Source organism: Pleuronectes platessa (assembly GCF_947347685.1).
Source record: "Pleuronectes platessa chromosome 2 unlocalized genomic scaffold, fPlePla1.1 SUPER_2_unloc_1, whole genome shotgun sequence".
NCBI lineage: Eukaryota > Metazoa > Chordata > Actinopteri > Pleuronectiformes > Pleuronectidae > Pleuronectes > Pleuronectes platessa.
In genome coordinates this window covers 204,140-217,247 of record NW_026518866.1, presented here as the reverse complement: position 1 = coordinate 217,247, position 13,108 = coordinate 204,140, and the positions used below count along the sequence as shown (strand labels likewise).

Sequence of the window (13,108 nt, the reverse complement as noted above, 5' to 3'; positions counted from 1 at the left end):
GGAGCTTCTAAACCCAGGATCCATCACCCACAGTGTGTATGTGGGAACCCTCCTGAGATCATCTGATATAAAGAGACTTCACATCAGATGGAGGAAACTCACCGTCCTCTGTGACTGGGCACTGACTCCAGGGGTCTCCATACTTCACATCCTGTCTCCGAGCCCTCCTAACACCAAACCAAGGGAAAGTTAGACGTCCATGTGGTAACTGCTCTGAACGAGTTGTGTCCTCATTACCCCTCCGTCCCTCTCTACCTCTTGCTGCTGGGGAAGAACCTGGAGCAGGTCTGTCCATCCCAGGAGCAGTAGGGGTCCCTGGCCAGACAACACTCAGCACAGTCCGTCCCGTACAGCTCGCACCTCTGGAGCCCCAGCTGGGCCACGCCGAGCTCGCTGGACACGTACAGCTGCTGCTGTGGTCGAGACGGACGACACAGAGAGACACTGATTTCATTGAGGGAGTTAACTGGACTGTCTTCAGGCTCTAATGTGTTCATGTTTAATTAGATGTTTTCTGTGCATGTGAATAAAAGAGTGAGGACGAACCCTCTTGGTGGACAGCTCCATGCTCAGGACGGGAGTCGGACTCTGAGGAATAACAAGAAAAATGGACTGTTAATGAAGAGCCAGACTAATACATGGGAGTTTGATAACAATCACATTTCTATGAATCTGATTTTCATTGTAGAAATTCAGAGAAGAGCAAAACAACTTTTCACATCTGGTTCATTTCTCCTGAAGTCAAATGGGATTTTGGTTTGGTGCCTGAGTTCGAGTCCTTTTGTGTCGTTAATCCACTGAACATGAAAACCACTCGTCTCCCTCCTCTTCCTCACAGCCGGGTGGTTAATGTGTGTGTGTTTCTAACTCGGCCTCAGGAGCAACAAACCTCACTGTCTGCAGACAAACCTGGAAAAGAAGGCGTCGGCCTCATGTGACCGACTCACAACTGGTTACTGGTCTTTAACTGAAGTGATCTTTCAGCCGTGCAGAGGTCGAGGTTAACGTTAAAGGCTGCGGCCTCGCTCTGAGGTCAGAACTCCAATGAGTCTCTCTCTTCATCAGAGGGATAATTACCCCCCAGCTCCATTTTTCTGGACCACTGCCTCATTTCACCGTCTCACAGAGGAGAGTCAGTGACCCCCGACCGCTGTGAAGGAGCCGAGGGGTCGATTGAGGAAACTCAAACCCACCAACCACAGCCTCCCACCTGGAACCCAGTGAGGAAGCAAACAACCAGTTCCTCCTGCAGCCGTCACTTCCAGCTCTTTACGAGCAGAAGGACTCAGTTCCTGTCTCAGTTAGAAGGAAACCATGAGCGTCTGGTTTCCTGTTTGTTTGAGCTCGTTCTCTTTTCTCTTCACCTGCACAGGGTTTTATTCTCTTTCCCTTCTCTTACATCCTCTCCTTGTTTTTCCTCCTCCTCATCTTCTTCATCTGTTTAAAAACAAAAACACAAAAACGTGCTTTTCCTATTTTCTGTCATGTCTCTGCTCGTCTTCCTGGTGCGTTTGTAAACAGAGAGGATCTTGGGAAATGTGCGTCCTGATATCTGCTCTTCTCTTTTAGAGACGGTGTAGTTGGCATCAGGTCAATCTGCAGTGAAGCCCCTCAGGACACAGGGCCACGTGTGCACATATAATGGAACCAGCTCAAATCACTGTACTTCCTGTGAGAGGTGTTTCTGTCCCTGGATCAGAAGCAGCATTAAAACTTCATTCACAGATGAGTTTCACCTTGAAGACGCTCAGCTCCTCCAGAATGATCTCCTCTGGGTCCCAGGAGTCTGTGGTGACCGACACCACCTTCACCACCTTCCCATCATCTGCACCACGACAGGAGAGAGTTCAGGTCAACGCACATTTCATATTCACGATGATCAGAATAACAACACAAAAACAACTCATCGATAAAACATCAGATAAACTTCAATTCTCACAAACGAGAAGTGAGAGAAAGGTCATGGAACATTCTTCAACTGTCGCAACGGTAACACAGGACACATCCCTGTGTGACACGGGGGTGGAGCCTGACTGAGAGCTCGAGGTCACGCCCACTTGTACCCATTGGACACTAGCAGCTGTCAGTCACACTGTGGTGTACCCCCCTAGAGACTGAGACATAAACTCCTGAATGTTTACTGACGTTATAAAGTGAGAAGTAGAGTCACTTTCTATAGAAACTACCAGAGGAGTCGCCCCCTGCTGGTCACTACACAGAAGACAGGTTTCAGGTGCTTCAGCATCGGCTTCACTTTCTGAACTCGGTGTCTGCGTCAGCTGTGTAGCGCCCTCTGCAGGTCTGGAGGAGCTTTGTCAAGTCTGTAACAGTGATCACAGCTCGGCTTAAGAGAATAAAATTAAATAAAGTAATAACCTGCAACACAAACTGAACATTATAAGTAAACATAAACACTCATAGGCTTGAGTAGATGAGACCCAGCTCCCTCTAGCCCCCCCTGCTGGTTCACACTGGTTCTCTGTGCACAACCTGCAGCTCCTCAGTCCAACCAGGTCTCCACTGATGACCTCTGACATCACATGGGTTCAATTCTTCATTCTTTAGTTAGAACACCTGAGTTTGTGAAGCTCCAGGCTGCAGTAGCACGCCTGACGTCCATTAAAGTGTTTACGTTCAATCAAAGGACAGTTATGACTCAGTGGTTTATTTTTAGGACCTGCAGTGAGTGGAGGTCAAGGTTCATCAGGCTGAGAACTTCACGAGGAAACATGGATCTGGTCCTTAGAGACATCTCCTTAGGACCTTAGGACATCTCCTCTCAGTTTGTATCACTTCAGCTGCTTCAGGCCTCAAAGTAAATTCTCTTCTCCTTCAACTCTTCTATTCAAGAATGGAGACACGTGCACATCATGGCTTCCTCATCTATCCTGAGATGGTGATGAGTCGCTCGTGCACGTCCTCAGTAATGAACGCCACAAATCTGCAAGATGCAAGAAGCCCTTGAGCAGTAGAGGCCGTGTGATGTCACAAGCAAACTCCTCCAGTCACCAGGACTTTTGTTTTCTATTGGCAGAAATTCTGAAGTTCTATACGGTCTGAGCTCTGTAGTACACACAGTACACATAGTACACATATTACACACAGTACACATAGTACACATAGTACACACAGTACACAAAAAGAACATGTCCATCCGGCCTCTTTCCCAAACTGTCTCTCTGCTCCTCACCTGTTCCCAGGTGTAAGACGTTGTAAGGTCCGTCCTCGGCCTCCACCCTGTCCACCACCACTCTCTTGAACATGCAGGGCGCGTTGACCCGGGTTATGATTGGTCGGCCTCCGAGGGGCGGGACCGGCTCCCACATCAGCTGATGCTGCCGCATGAAGCTCACCACCTCGTCTGGGAAGTCCTTGGTGGATTTGTGGAGAGCGTCGTAGGTCTCACTGGGACACTGGAGGACGAGAGACATGGTGAGAGGGGAGAGGCTGTGTGTGTGTGTGTGTGTGTGTGTGTGTGTGTGTGTGTGTGTATGTGTGTGTGTGTGTGTGTGTGTGTGTGTGTGTGTGTGTGTGTGTGTGAAAATGAAAAAAAAGAAGCGGCTCATTTAGGAGTCTGATATTTATGAGTTTATGATTTCAAAGACTTGTTCATTCTTGTGATGTCTGTGTACTCACAGCTCCAGGTCTGGGATATGGGATGTGACCTTTGAACTCCACCCAGCGATAGTCGGGACCTTCTTTATGGGCAAACGGTCCGTTGAAAGCTGCACGGATCGACGCCATGGAGTAGACACACACGGCCGAACCACGAAATACAGAACTGTGGACGACAAAGAAGAGGTGTTGGTGGAGGTGGTGAACGACAGAGTGTGAAGAGAGAGGAGGAGGAGGAGACAGTCAGGGAATGTTTTGTATTGAACAGGGACGCTACAGTAAAGAAAGAAAGGGATGAGAGAGTGAAGAGAGAGAAGGAACAGAGAGAACAGGACAGGAAGAGGAAATAAGAAGTGGGAGAGCTTTTATACGTCAGGGTTAAAATAACACAACCAGCCGGGCCTCTTCACCTTTGACCCCGACACACACCCACAGCTCTGATCTGCCTCACCGCTGGGCGTGCACGAGGCAGCCTGGCTGTGGGTCAGTCTGTTTAGAATAAACTGAGTAAATATATAATATATATATATTTTTGTATCTATAAATTGAAATATATTTAGTGTCTAACATAACTTCCAAGTCCTTTGCTGCTTCCATCCAGTCCCAGTTATTCACACGATTCTCTCTCTCTCCTCTCGTCTGTCGGCCATTTGTCTTTCAATCAGCTGAACACAAGGCATGATGGTCAACATGTGTATCTCTTGGGTTGTTGACCATCGGTTGTGTTACTTTACACAATGAGTGCACTATGTAGGGTATAAAAATCATCTCTACATAATCACACAGCTCAATAAAATGTCACTTTATAGTGAGTAGTAATTTAGTGACACAAAAGACCCAATAGAAAGGATTTGTCATGAACGTTTGTGTGTTTCTCGAGGTTGTAGCCTCCAACAAGGACGTGAAGTCTCCAAAGACACTTCTGGAACTTTGAGTCAAGTCATCATGACACGTGCATCACAGCTAAACATCTATATCTAAGTTTCCTGGAGCTGCTGAGTGACGGGCGTGTTCTCACCTGGACGTGCTGAAGACGCCGTAGATGGTTGGATTTTGAGGGTCTTTGGTTTCCAGAACAAAAATGTCCTCTGGAAAAAAAACACAACACACAGTCACAGCATTGAACTTCAACATCATGAATGAGACACTGTTCACTGAGGAGGTCAAGAGGTCAGGGGTCATTGTAAGCTGCTGGTTTGAAAAGACGGGAAAAGATCAATAAATTCAGTTCATTTACATTTAAAGGCAAAAAGGCAACAAAGATAAACCGATAGATTCAGAGAGAGTTCACAGCCTCTTTCAAAAAGCTGAGGTGATAAAATACATGGGAGGACAGGGAAGGAAAGGAGGGGACAGATTCACACCGTGTCCTCTTTAGTTCAGAGACAAGAAGATAAAGGAGGAGACGCTGGTTTGTTCCAGAGGTCAAAGAAGAGGTGGAGGCCAGAGAAGGAAGGAAAAGGAGGGACGGACGTTACCCAGCTCATCGAAGTGCGTGTCCACCCCGGACGGTCCGGGGACAGAACAGACGAGTCGGGCTTTGAGGAAGGTCGTCCAGCGGTTGATCAGACTCCTCCTCCCTCCGACGTCGTTCTGGATCCAGATGAAGAGGAAAACATTCTGCTCATCTTCAGGTTGATCAAATGTTTTCATGCTCTGAGGTTCAGAAGACACTTTCCTCAGACTGTCCACTGCTGCAGCTCCTCTTTTCAGCCTCTGTCTCAAACACGTCTAGCTCCTGTCTCTTTAAGACCCCCCCCCCTCCAGATGAAGATTAAAACTGCGTAAACAGGTTTCTACCTGTTTGGTGGAGGTATCGTCCTACCAGCAGTGACGTGTATATAAACTCCGCCTTATTAAAGAGACAGTGACTCAGTGGATCGTTAAGTTCTCTACAGATGCAGCAGCTGTTTTTTCACATCAAATATTAGAAGCTGGAACATCAAGTGTATTTTATTAAGCACGTATTCCGTGACATATTTGCATATTGCACATAATTGCACTATTGTTGTTTTATTTTCTCTTCAGCTGTTTATATATATATTTAGCTATATATACTTTATTTCTATTTTAAATTTTGATATACTATTTTATTCTATTTTATACTATTTCTACTTTCTTTTAAAGGTTGTAATTACTGGAGCATTGCTAGAAGAGAGTCTGTGACTCAAGCATTTCACTGCCAGCAACTGCTTAATGTTATTGTTGTGCATTTGATAATAAAAATTCTTGAATCTCGGTATTTAAACTCGTGTTGTTTACCTCTTCAACAAGAACGACAACAATTCAGCGGATCAACGTTTATGTTTAACTAAAGTTTCACTCCGTTGAGTCGGAGCTGTTAGCGCCCTGGTTTCAGTAGAGGTGAGTCAGACGAGCTGTTTCAGGAGCTTCAGTGTTTTCTACATTTACCACAAACTTTGCAGAACTTTTATATTCACAAAAAACCTTAATAACAAAGTAGAGAAACCTCCCGTGTCCCTGATCAGTTCTCCTGTGGCCTGTGGGATGTTAGAGCAGAACAGATTGTTGTGTTGTACATTTTCTCTCTGCCTCTTTCTACCTTGCAGACTCGAGCCACACGACTATAAACCCTCTTGTCCCACTGGCCCGCCTCCACCGCCTTCTCCTTGAAGAAGAAGTAAACCTTGTCGTCGTCGGGACTGTGAGTGTCCGGGATGGAGAAGGAGGCGATGAACTCAGGCTCTAAGGGAGAGAGGAGGAGGAGGGAGGGTGAGGAAGAGGAGGAGCGTTAGGGTCGAGGGAAACAGATCATATCTGGATTTCAGATGGAGGGAAGAAGCTCATTGACTCAGGAAGCTGCTGGAATCCTGAACCAAGGCTCAGACTGGTGCGTCTCACCGTTCAGCCAGTTGTGGTCGTAGGCTTCGGTGCGGATGTAGTGTTGACTGCTGCCCTGGATCGTCGTGCGGAAGATCGCAGCATTTGCTCCCATGAAGTCCACCGAGGTCCCAGCGTACAGTTCACCATCTTCAGGACGAACAACGACAAACCACAGAGTGGAAAGAGCAAGTTTATATCAAACATCTCCCTCGTTACATTTGGTTTATGTGCATGCCCAAATGACTCGATAGCGCCCCCTGAAGGGCTTGCCCTGCAGCCATTTAAAAACTCGAAACAGGTCAATCTGAGGAGGACTGTTTTAGACAGGGTAATAAGGTGCTGTTTTAAATGATCCTTGCGTTTTTTTGACCAAATAATGTTACAGACATTTCATTAAGACCCCAAGGAACCATATCATCTGTGGTGAAATGGGCATACGATGGGTCCTTTAACAAACAGATCGTCTTTGAATGTGGTGAGTGCAACGTAAACACCTTGATGAGGAAACATAGTATTTGGCTGTTTGTATGAATATAAGCGGTTTATGGAATCCGTGGTGCTGCAGCCGGAGCCACCACCTGCAGGGACTAGCATCATGTCGGGTGCTGGGTGGAACACAAGAGGGAAAATACATCCCATCAGGCCTGGAAACACTTCAGGATCCTCCTGTTGCTTCTGTGACCTGACCTCGGATCAGCAGAGCACAAGTGGACGGATGGAACCGTCCCATCCTTCTAAGAATCATCTGATATAACAAAGTTACTGTGAAAGGTCAAATTCGTTTTTCTGCTGCTGTCAACACGAGACATTTGATGGCGTTTCTTTCTTTCAGTTTCCTGAAGTGGTTGATTGTGTTTTGTGCCGTTGAGGTCGACCGGGCCGACTGTACACCCCAGAACATTAGAGAATTCAGCTGTTAGTGTGTCTGTGTGTGTGTGTGTGTGTGTGTGGGTGGGTGCATGAAGACACACAATGTGTTGTTTGTGTCAGACCTACCAGTCAGTCTGGCTGTGAACGGCTCTCTGGGACTGAAGGGACATTTTCCTCGTCCTGACTCGACCGCGTGAGACAACATGAACAACGGCTCCTGAGAGAGAGAGAGGGGGGGGGGGGAGAGAGAGAGAGAGAGAGAGAGAGAGAGAGAGAGAGAGAGAGAGAGAGAGAGAGAGAGAGAAAGAGAGAGAGAGAGAATCATAATTGGGATAATTGCAGACATTTGTTAAAGATTTCAGGCCAAGTGACGGCAGTGAGAGAACTCTGGGTAACTGCCCAACACCTGTACAGCACACGTATGAGTGGTGTGTGTGTTAGTGTGTGTGTGTGTGTGTGTTAGTGTGTGTGTGTGTGTGTTCGATTGTTCCCCGTGATTAACTCTGATCTTCTGCAATCAGGGAGGTGATTAAACCTGGATTTGCTTCATTAGAATGTTTTGCATGCGTTTGAATGAGTTTGTGTGTGTGTGTGTGTGTGTGTGTGTGTGTGTGTGTGTGTGTGTGTTTTCACAGGAGGAGCTCAAACTCACATGTTCTGATTTTTGGAGGGAGAGAAAGGAGCAGCTGTTGAAGTTGTTTAGTTGTCGTGATGAGTTGAAACAGTTAGAAAGTTTGATGAGGATGTTAATGTGAAAAGAGGAAATTTAATTTACACTTTTTATTTAGTTATTTGTTATTACAGTACTTCTTCATCTGATGAGACTGGGTTGCTCCACTTCAATTTGAAAACATTTTGTTAAAAGATAATTACATTCTTTGATTTGTCAGTTGATGACAGCACAGCTCATATTTCAATATATACGATAGATTTATATAGATATATATTGCACTGAATCATAACTATAGTGGGACATTAGGACTTCAACTGTCCCTGAGGGGTTTTGTCAACTAGACTTTTGTCTCTTTTTTAGCCAGTGTAGAAAACAGTTATTCTCCCAGTCTCCCCGTCCCCAGTCTCGGTTACTGGTCCACTCCTCTTATCACAAGTAAACCACAGCAAACACCACATGTCAACCAAAGGGACCAAAAGGGGCCAACATTAGATTTGTGCTATTAGGACCATATTCACCATTTATCACATTTAGGTTCAAATCCAGATTAAACCACATGTTGCTTTGGGATCTTCAGGCTGATTCATTTACTTCAGCCGTGCAGCATCACACGTTCGAACACATGCAACACACTGTGTGTTCTTTCCATGACGACGTTCCCTCGGTCTCATGCCAGCGCTGCAGCGTCAGTTAGCACATGCTAACACTTACAGAGGAGCAGGGGGGGGGGGGGGGGGGGACGTAGCATCTGACAGCTCATGAGTTGGACTCAAGTGATAGAAACCAAACATGTCGGGAGGTGGTGAGCTCGCACGGGGAAGAAGGTTGCACATAACTCCCGGTGGATATGAAAGATTCTAATATGTTTCTATTTATCTGGATCACACACGTGCAAGTTGACACTAAAAGCTATCGTCTCACATTATCCAGCCTCAGGAGGAATCCCACATATCACAGGTTGAATATAACGTTTCTCTGTTTGGGTCGGCTGCCTCTCATGGAGCAGAAAGCTCCTTCAGAGAAGAGAAGTGGTTTCTGTGCTCGTCCTCTCAGACACAGAGGAAACCAACGGTCAAGGTCATTCAACCAAGGTCGTTTTCATTACAGAGGAAACTCCTCAAACTGTTGGTTCTCTGTGAGGTTCTGGTCTGATCTTCTCCTCTTCTCACAGTTTCAGGTTTGTCTGAATTTCTGCTGACTCAAAACTCCAGTTAAGACCCTGTGATGGTTTTCCTCCATCAAGCAGGTTCAGTCCCTCCAGGTATTGATGATGCTCTCACAGTAATATGAGGTCATCGTGACCTTTGACCTTTCAACCACTGAAATCAGTTCATCTTTGATTGACAGCTGGTCAAGGACAGACTTCCTATATCATGTTCAAGAGGCCAAAAACCATGTGTAATGAGGCCACTGGGACCTTGAACTTTGACCTACGACCCCCCCGATTCTAATCATTTAAATCTAAGGTGTTCTTAAGAAGACACGGCCAGAAGGTCGCAGTGACCTTGAGGTCAAAACACCAGGATCTAATCAGTCTTCTACTAAATTTAAACTATTTACTTTTCTTGTAGTATCGTGTTCACATGGTGACGTACAGTCGGACGAGTCGAGCACATCATGCATCTGGCCACTGGGTGTCGCCAGTGCAGAGATATGATTGGTCCCATCTCTCTCCTCATCTCTTTTAAAAAAACATTCAAATAAAGTTTTCTTACTTGTTGTCCTACAGAATGGCAACAACCAATCAGAAGTAAATTCCTTTTCAACTAATAATTACAAATGTACTCATACTAATAATGACTGCTCTTTCCTAATAAATGGTTTATTTTTAGTCTGTGATATACTTTGTTATCATTTATGTATTTGAATGTTTTACAGGTTATTTAAAACCTTTGATATTATAGAGAAGATTAATTTTTGTGTATAATGTTCTGTTAAATGTCCCTCGGCTGTAATAGAGTGAGAGTTGACCAGGACACGTGTTCAGAACGGAGTCTGTGCTCCGTCACCTCCGAGCTGTTTCCCTGTTGATACCAGCGACCTATAGAGCGACACACACTTCCTGCTGAGCTCTGAAACTCGACTCCTCTGTTTGTTGCTCTGGTGACTTCAGGTAGCAGCGTCTCCCGTCTTCTCTTCTTCTTCTCTCACTTTATTTGACAGAGCTGCCGCGACACATCCGGCCAAAGAAAAGCAGGTCCACATCAACACTTACCAGCCTCTGTGATCAAAGAGGAGTTTTACTGTTTTACTCTTTTCCAATAGAGCCACAGTATTATATTAGAGGTTTTTATAAAAATGTTATAGAGAATCTGACAGGAGACTGTTGTGAACATAAAGAGTTTCTACCTGATCTATGTCTTCATATGTAATTCAGTGTTGAAATCTTTAAACAAATAGTAAGTGAATAAGTTATTAGTTTGTTTATTCAGTGTGAAACTGCAGCTGCTGCTCACACAGTCCACACGTTCTCATGTTGTAAATAAAGTTTGACTGATTCAGGCGATGGTTCACTTTGCTGTTCGGCTCCAGTTTCAGCCTCAGGCTAAACACTTCCTGGTCTGGAGGCTGGTGATGGTGTTTGTCTTTCATAACGGATCCAGTGGTTGGCAGCTGGAAGGGCCAGGGCCAGGGAGAGAGAGAGAGAGAGAGAGAGAGAGAGAGAGAGAGAGAGAGAGAGAGAGAGAGAGAGAGAGAGAGAGAGAGAGAGAGAGAGAGAGAGAGAGAGATGGATGAGGAGAGGGATTAAAGTGACGGACAGAGAAAGATGACTTCTCTTAAAATATCAGCGTCTGCCTCCATTTCTCCTTCCACTGTCTCCAGCTCGGACAGCATGACTTTACACACACAATCTACACACACAGACTACACACACACTACACACACACTACACACTCAGTTGTAATCGTTGTAATTGTTTATATTGAATCTTCAGTTTGTCTGCTCCGTTGCATCATGAGCATCTGAGAACTCTGGACTCTTGTTGGTTTGAACTTTTCAGTCGTGATCTTCATTTATCTCCAAACCTCTCGGAGCCTCCTCCTCTTCTTCTGACTCCAGCCTCTACATCACAGCTCGAGGGCTTTTCTCTGAACTCTGACACATCTCATATATCAGCTTTTCAGGATCTGGAGGAGACTTCAAAAAATCCAAACTGCTGCAGACAGATTGCTAAAATAACTCAACCGGTTATTATCCCTCCGCTCGGTTCACTTCACATTTATTTATCCTGTATTTCAGCTGCCAGCTCGACTGGTGACCGGAGCTGTGAGGCCTCAGAGCGATGAGCTGACGTTCCTCTCCTCCATCTCTTTCTTAACTTCAATTCAACTTGTGAAGAGATGAACTGTGAAAACTTTCCTTTACTTTAATTCACTTTCTGTTTGATACAGAACTGAACAGTCCTGTGGCTGTTTGCATCCAGCTTCAGTTTCAGAGTTTGTGTTTCACAGCTGAACAACACAACATCAGATCCTCCTCATGGTTCAGGTGAGAGGTGGAGCAGCCGACAGAGACAGGAAGTGACGGGTTACCTCTGCTGCAGAGGTCATGTGATCATGATCACATCACCTGACACGTCATCAGCTCTGATCACCACGAACTCTCTTCACATCTTCGTCTGTGTCGGCTCTTCTTCACCAGAGAGGTTTGTTTTCTTCTTGCTAAGTTTTGAATGAAAGTCTATGAACATGAAGCAAAAACATTAAATAACTACAGGTTTCATTCATCTGGATGAGAGATGATGTGCATCTGAGTGTAAACCACAGATCTGTAGCCTGGATGCCAGACGAACTTAGCCCCGCCCACAACAGATTTGGTCGGGCAGTTCGGTCTGGAGTCGCTCCATTGGGAAAAAATTATGGCCGGACCGGGCCAATCAGATTGTCAGGGCGGGCTTTATACGATGATTGACAGATGATCAACGGTAACGTAATCAACCACGTCATCAAAGTGCCCTCGGGTTGAATTCGTTTTCAACAAACATGGCTGCCGCTGGCGAGCTGAGATGTGTCGATGCTGCCATTGAGTCTGTTTTAGAAGACATCGACAGCGCATTCATTTTGAAAGAGGAACACAGAACGTGGAGGCGACGCCAGAGCACCGCGCTAATCCCTATCGCCCCGGCGCTTGGCTGTTCACAACGGACACTGAAGAGACGCTGAACCGCCGGGCAGCGCTAATAATATCACCCGTTGATCCAGTAGATCGCTGCACGGCTTTGTGCCAGTCACACCGGAGGCTGAAGCACCGCGCTGCGCCAAGGCTGCCTCGCGGTGCTTCAGCCTCCGGTGTGACCGGCACAAAGTTTTAACATGGGAGTGGATGGGAGCCAGCTGTTATTTAAGGCTTGGCGCTGCGCTGAAGCGTCCGGTGTGAACCCGGGTTAGTAAATAACTCACAATGCGTTGCTTAGCATACGTCACATACTACGTTGCTCTGATTGGTTGTAGGTCTATCCAATTGAGCGAAGAGGAATTTTACTTCCTGGTCAGTTGAAACACGCCCCATAATTTTTTCCCAATGGAGCGACTCCAGACCGAACTGCCCGACCAAAAATGTTGTGGGCGGGGCTAAGTTCGTCTGGCATCCAGGCTAACAGATCTATAGAGCAGCGTATCTTTTAGAGATAAACACACTCACGTACATTCTCATGAAGCGAATAAAAACCTCTCTCTAGAACTAGAACCACAAATCCTCTCCAGCAGCAACGAGCTGTGACTCATCACAAACTCAAAGATCCTGCAGGAGGACGTCAACCACCTTCTTCTTCTTCTTCTTCTTCTTCGTTGGTGGAGGTGTAGTTGTGAAGAGAGGAGGTGAAGGAAAGCGCGTGCAAACTTTTTCAGGTTTCTGTATGTTTATTGTATGATCATTGTTTTGCAGTGTTTGTGTACGTGTAGTGTAGTTTTCTGTGTGTTGTGCGTGTCTCGTGGCGGGGATGGCGTCCGTAGGGACGCCGCCGATGTCCCTGAGACATGCAGTCAGGCTGGTGCCTCAGCTCAGCTCCACAGTGGAGCAGGTGCTGCTGGCCGTGTGGGAGCAGGTGGGGCACGGGAACATCACCTACGCTTCCAGGATGAACAAGGCGCTGGTGATCTTCTTTAA

At 46.1% G+C, this 13,108-nt stretch overlaps 2 protein-coding genes across 3 annotated transcripts in view; both read right to left on the bottom strand.

The window, feature by feature from the left end:
* Nucleotides 1-13,108, bottom strand: part of LOC128436258 (protein NLRC5-like) — a 426,728-nt gene that overhangs the window by 241,843 nt on the left and 171,777 nt on the right.
* The window catches only part of LOC128436264 (semaphorin-3D), a 30,331-nt gene that overhangs the window by 3,770 nt on the left and 13,453 nt on the right, over nucleotides 1-13,108 (bottom strand). Inside the window, exons 2-9 of one of the 2 annotated variants that reach the window (XM_053418029.1) lie at nucleotides 5,094-5,208; nucleotides 4,634-4,703; nucleotides 3,637-3,781; nucleotides 3,191-3,413; nucleotides 1,737-1,825; nucleotides 547-588; nucleotides 256-413; nucleotides 103-167 (exon numbers count right to left, since the gene is read on the bottom strand). In XM_053418029.1, coding sequence (XP_053274004.1) covers nucleotides 103-167; nucleotides 256-413; nucleotides 547-588; nucleotides 1,737-1,825; nucleotides 3,191-3,413; nucleotides 3,637-3,781; nucleotides 4,634-4,703; nucleotides 5,094-5,208 — 907 coding nt within the window. Of the gene's footprint in view, nucleotides 1-102; nucleotides 168-255; nucleotides 414-546; nucleotides 589-1,736; nucleotides 1,826-3,190; nucleotides 3,414-3,636; nucleotides 3,782-4,633; nucleotides 4,704-5,093; nucleotides 5,353-13,108 lie in introns of those variants that run through there. The other variant, XM_053418028.1, reaches the window with a different exon arrangement.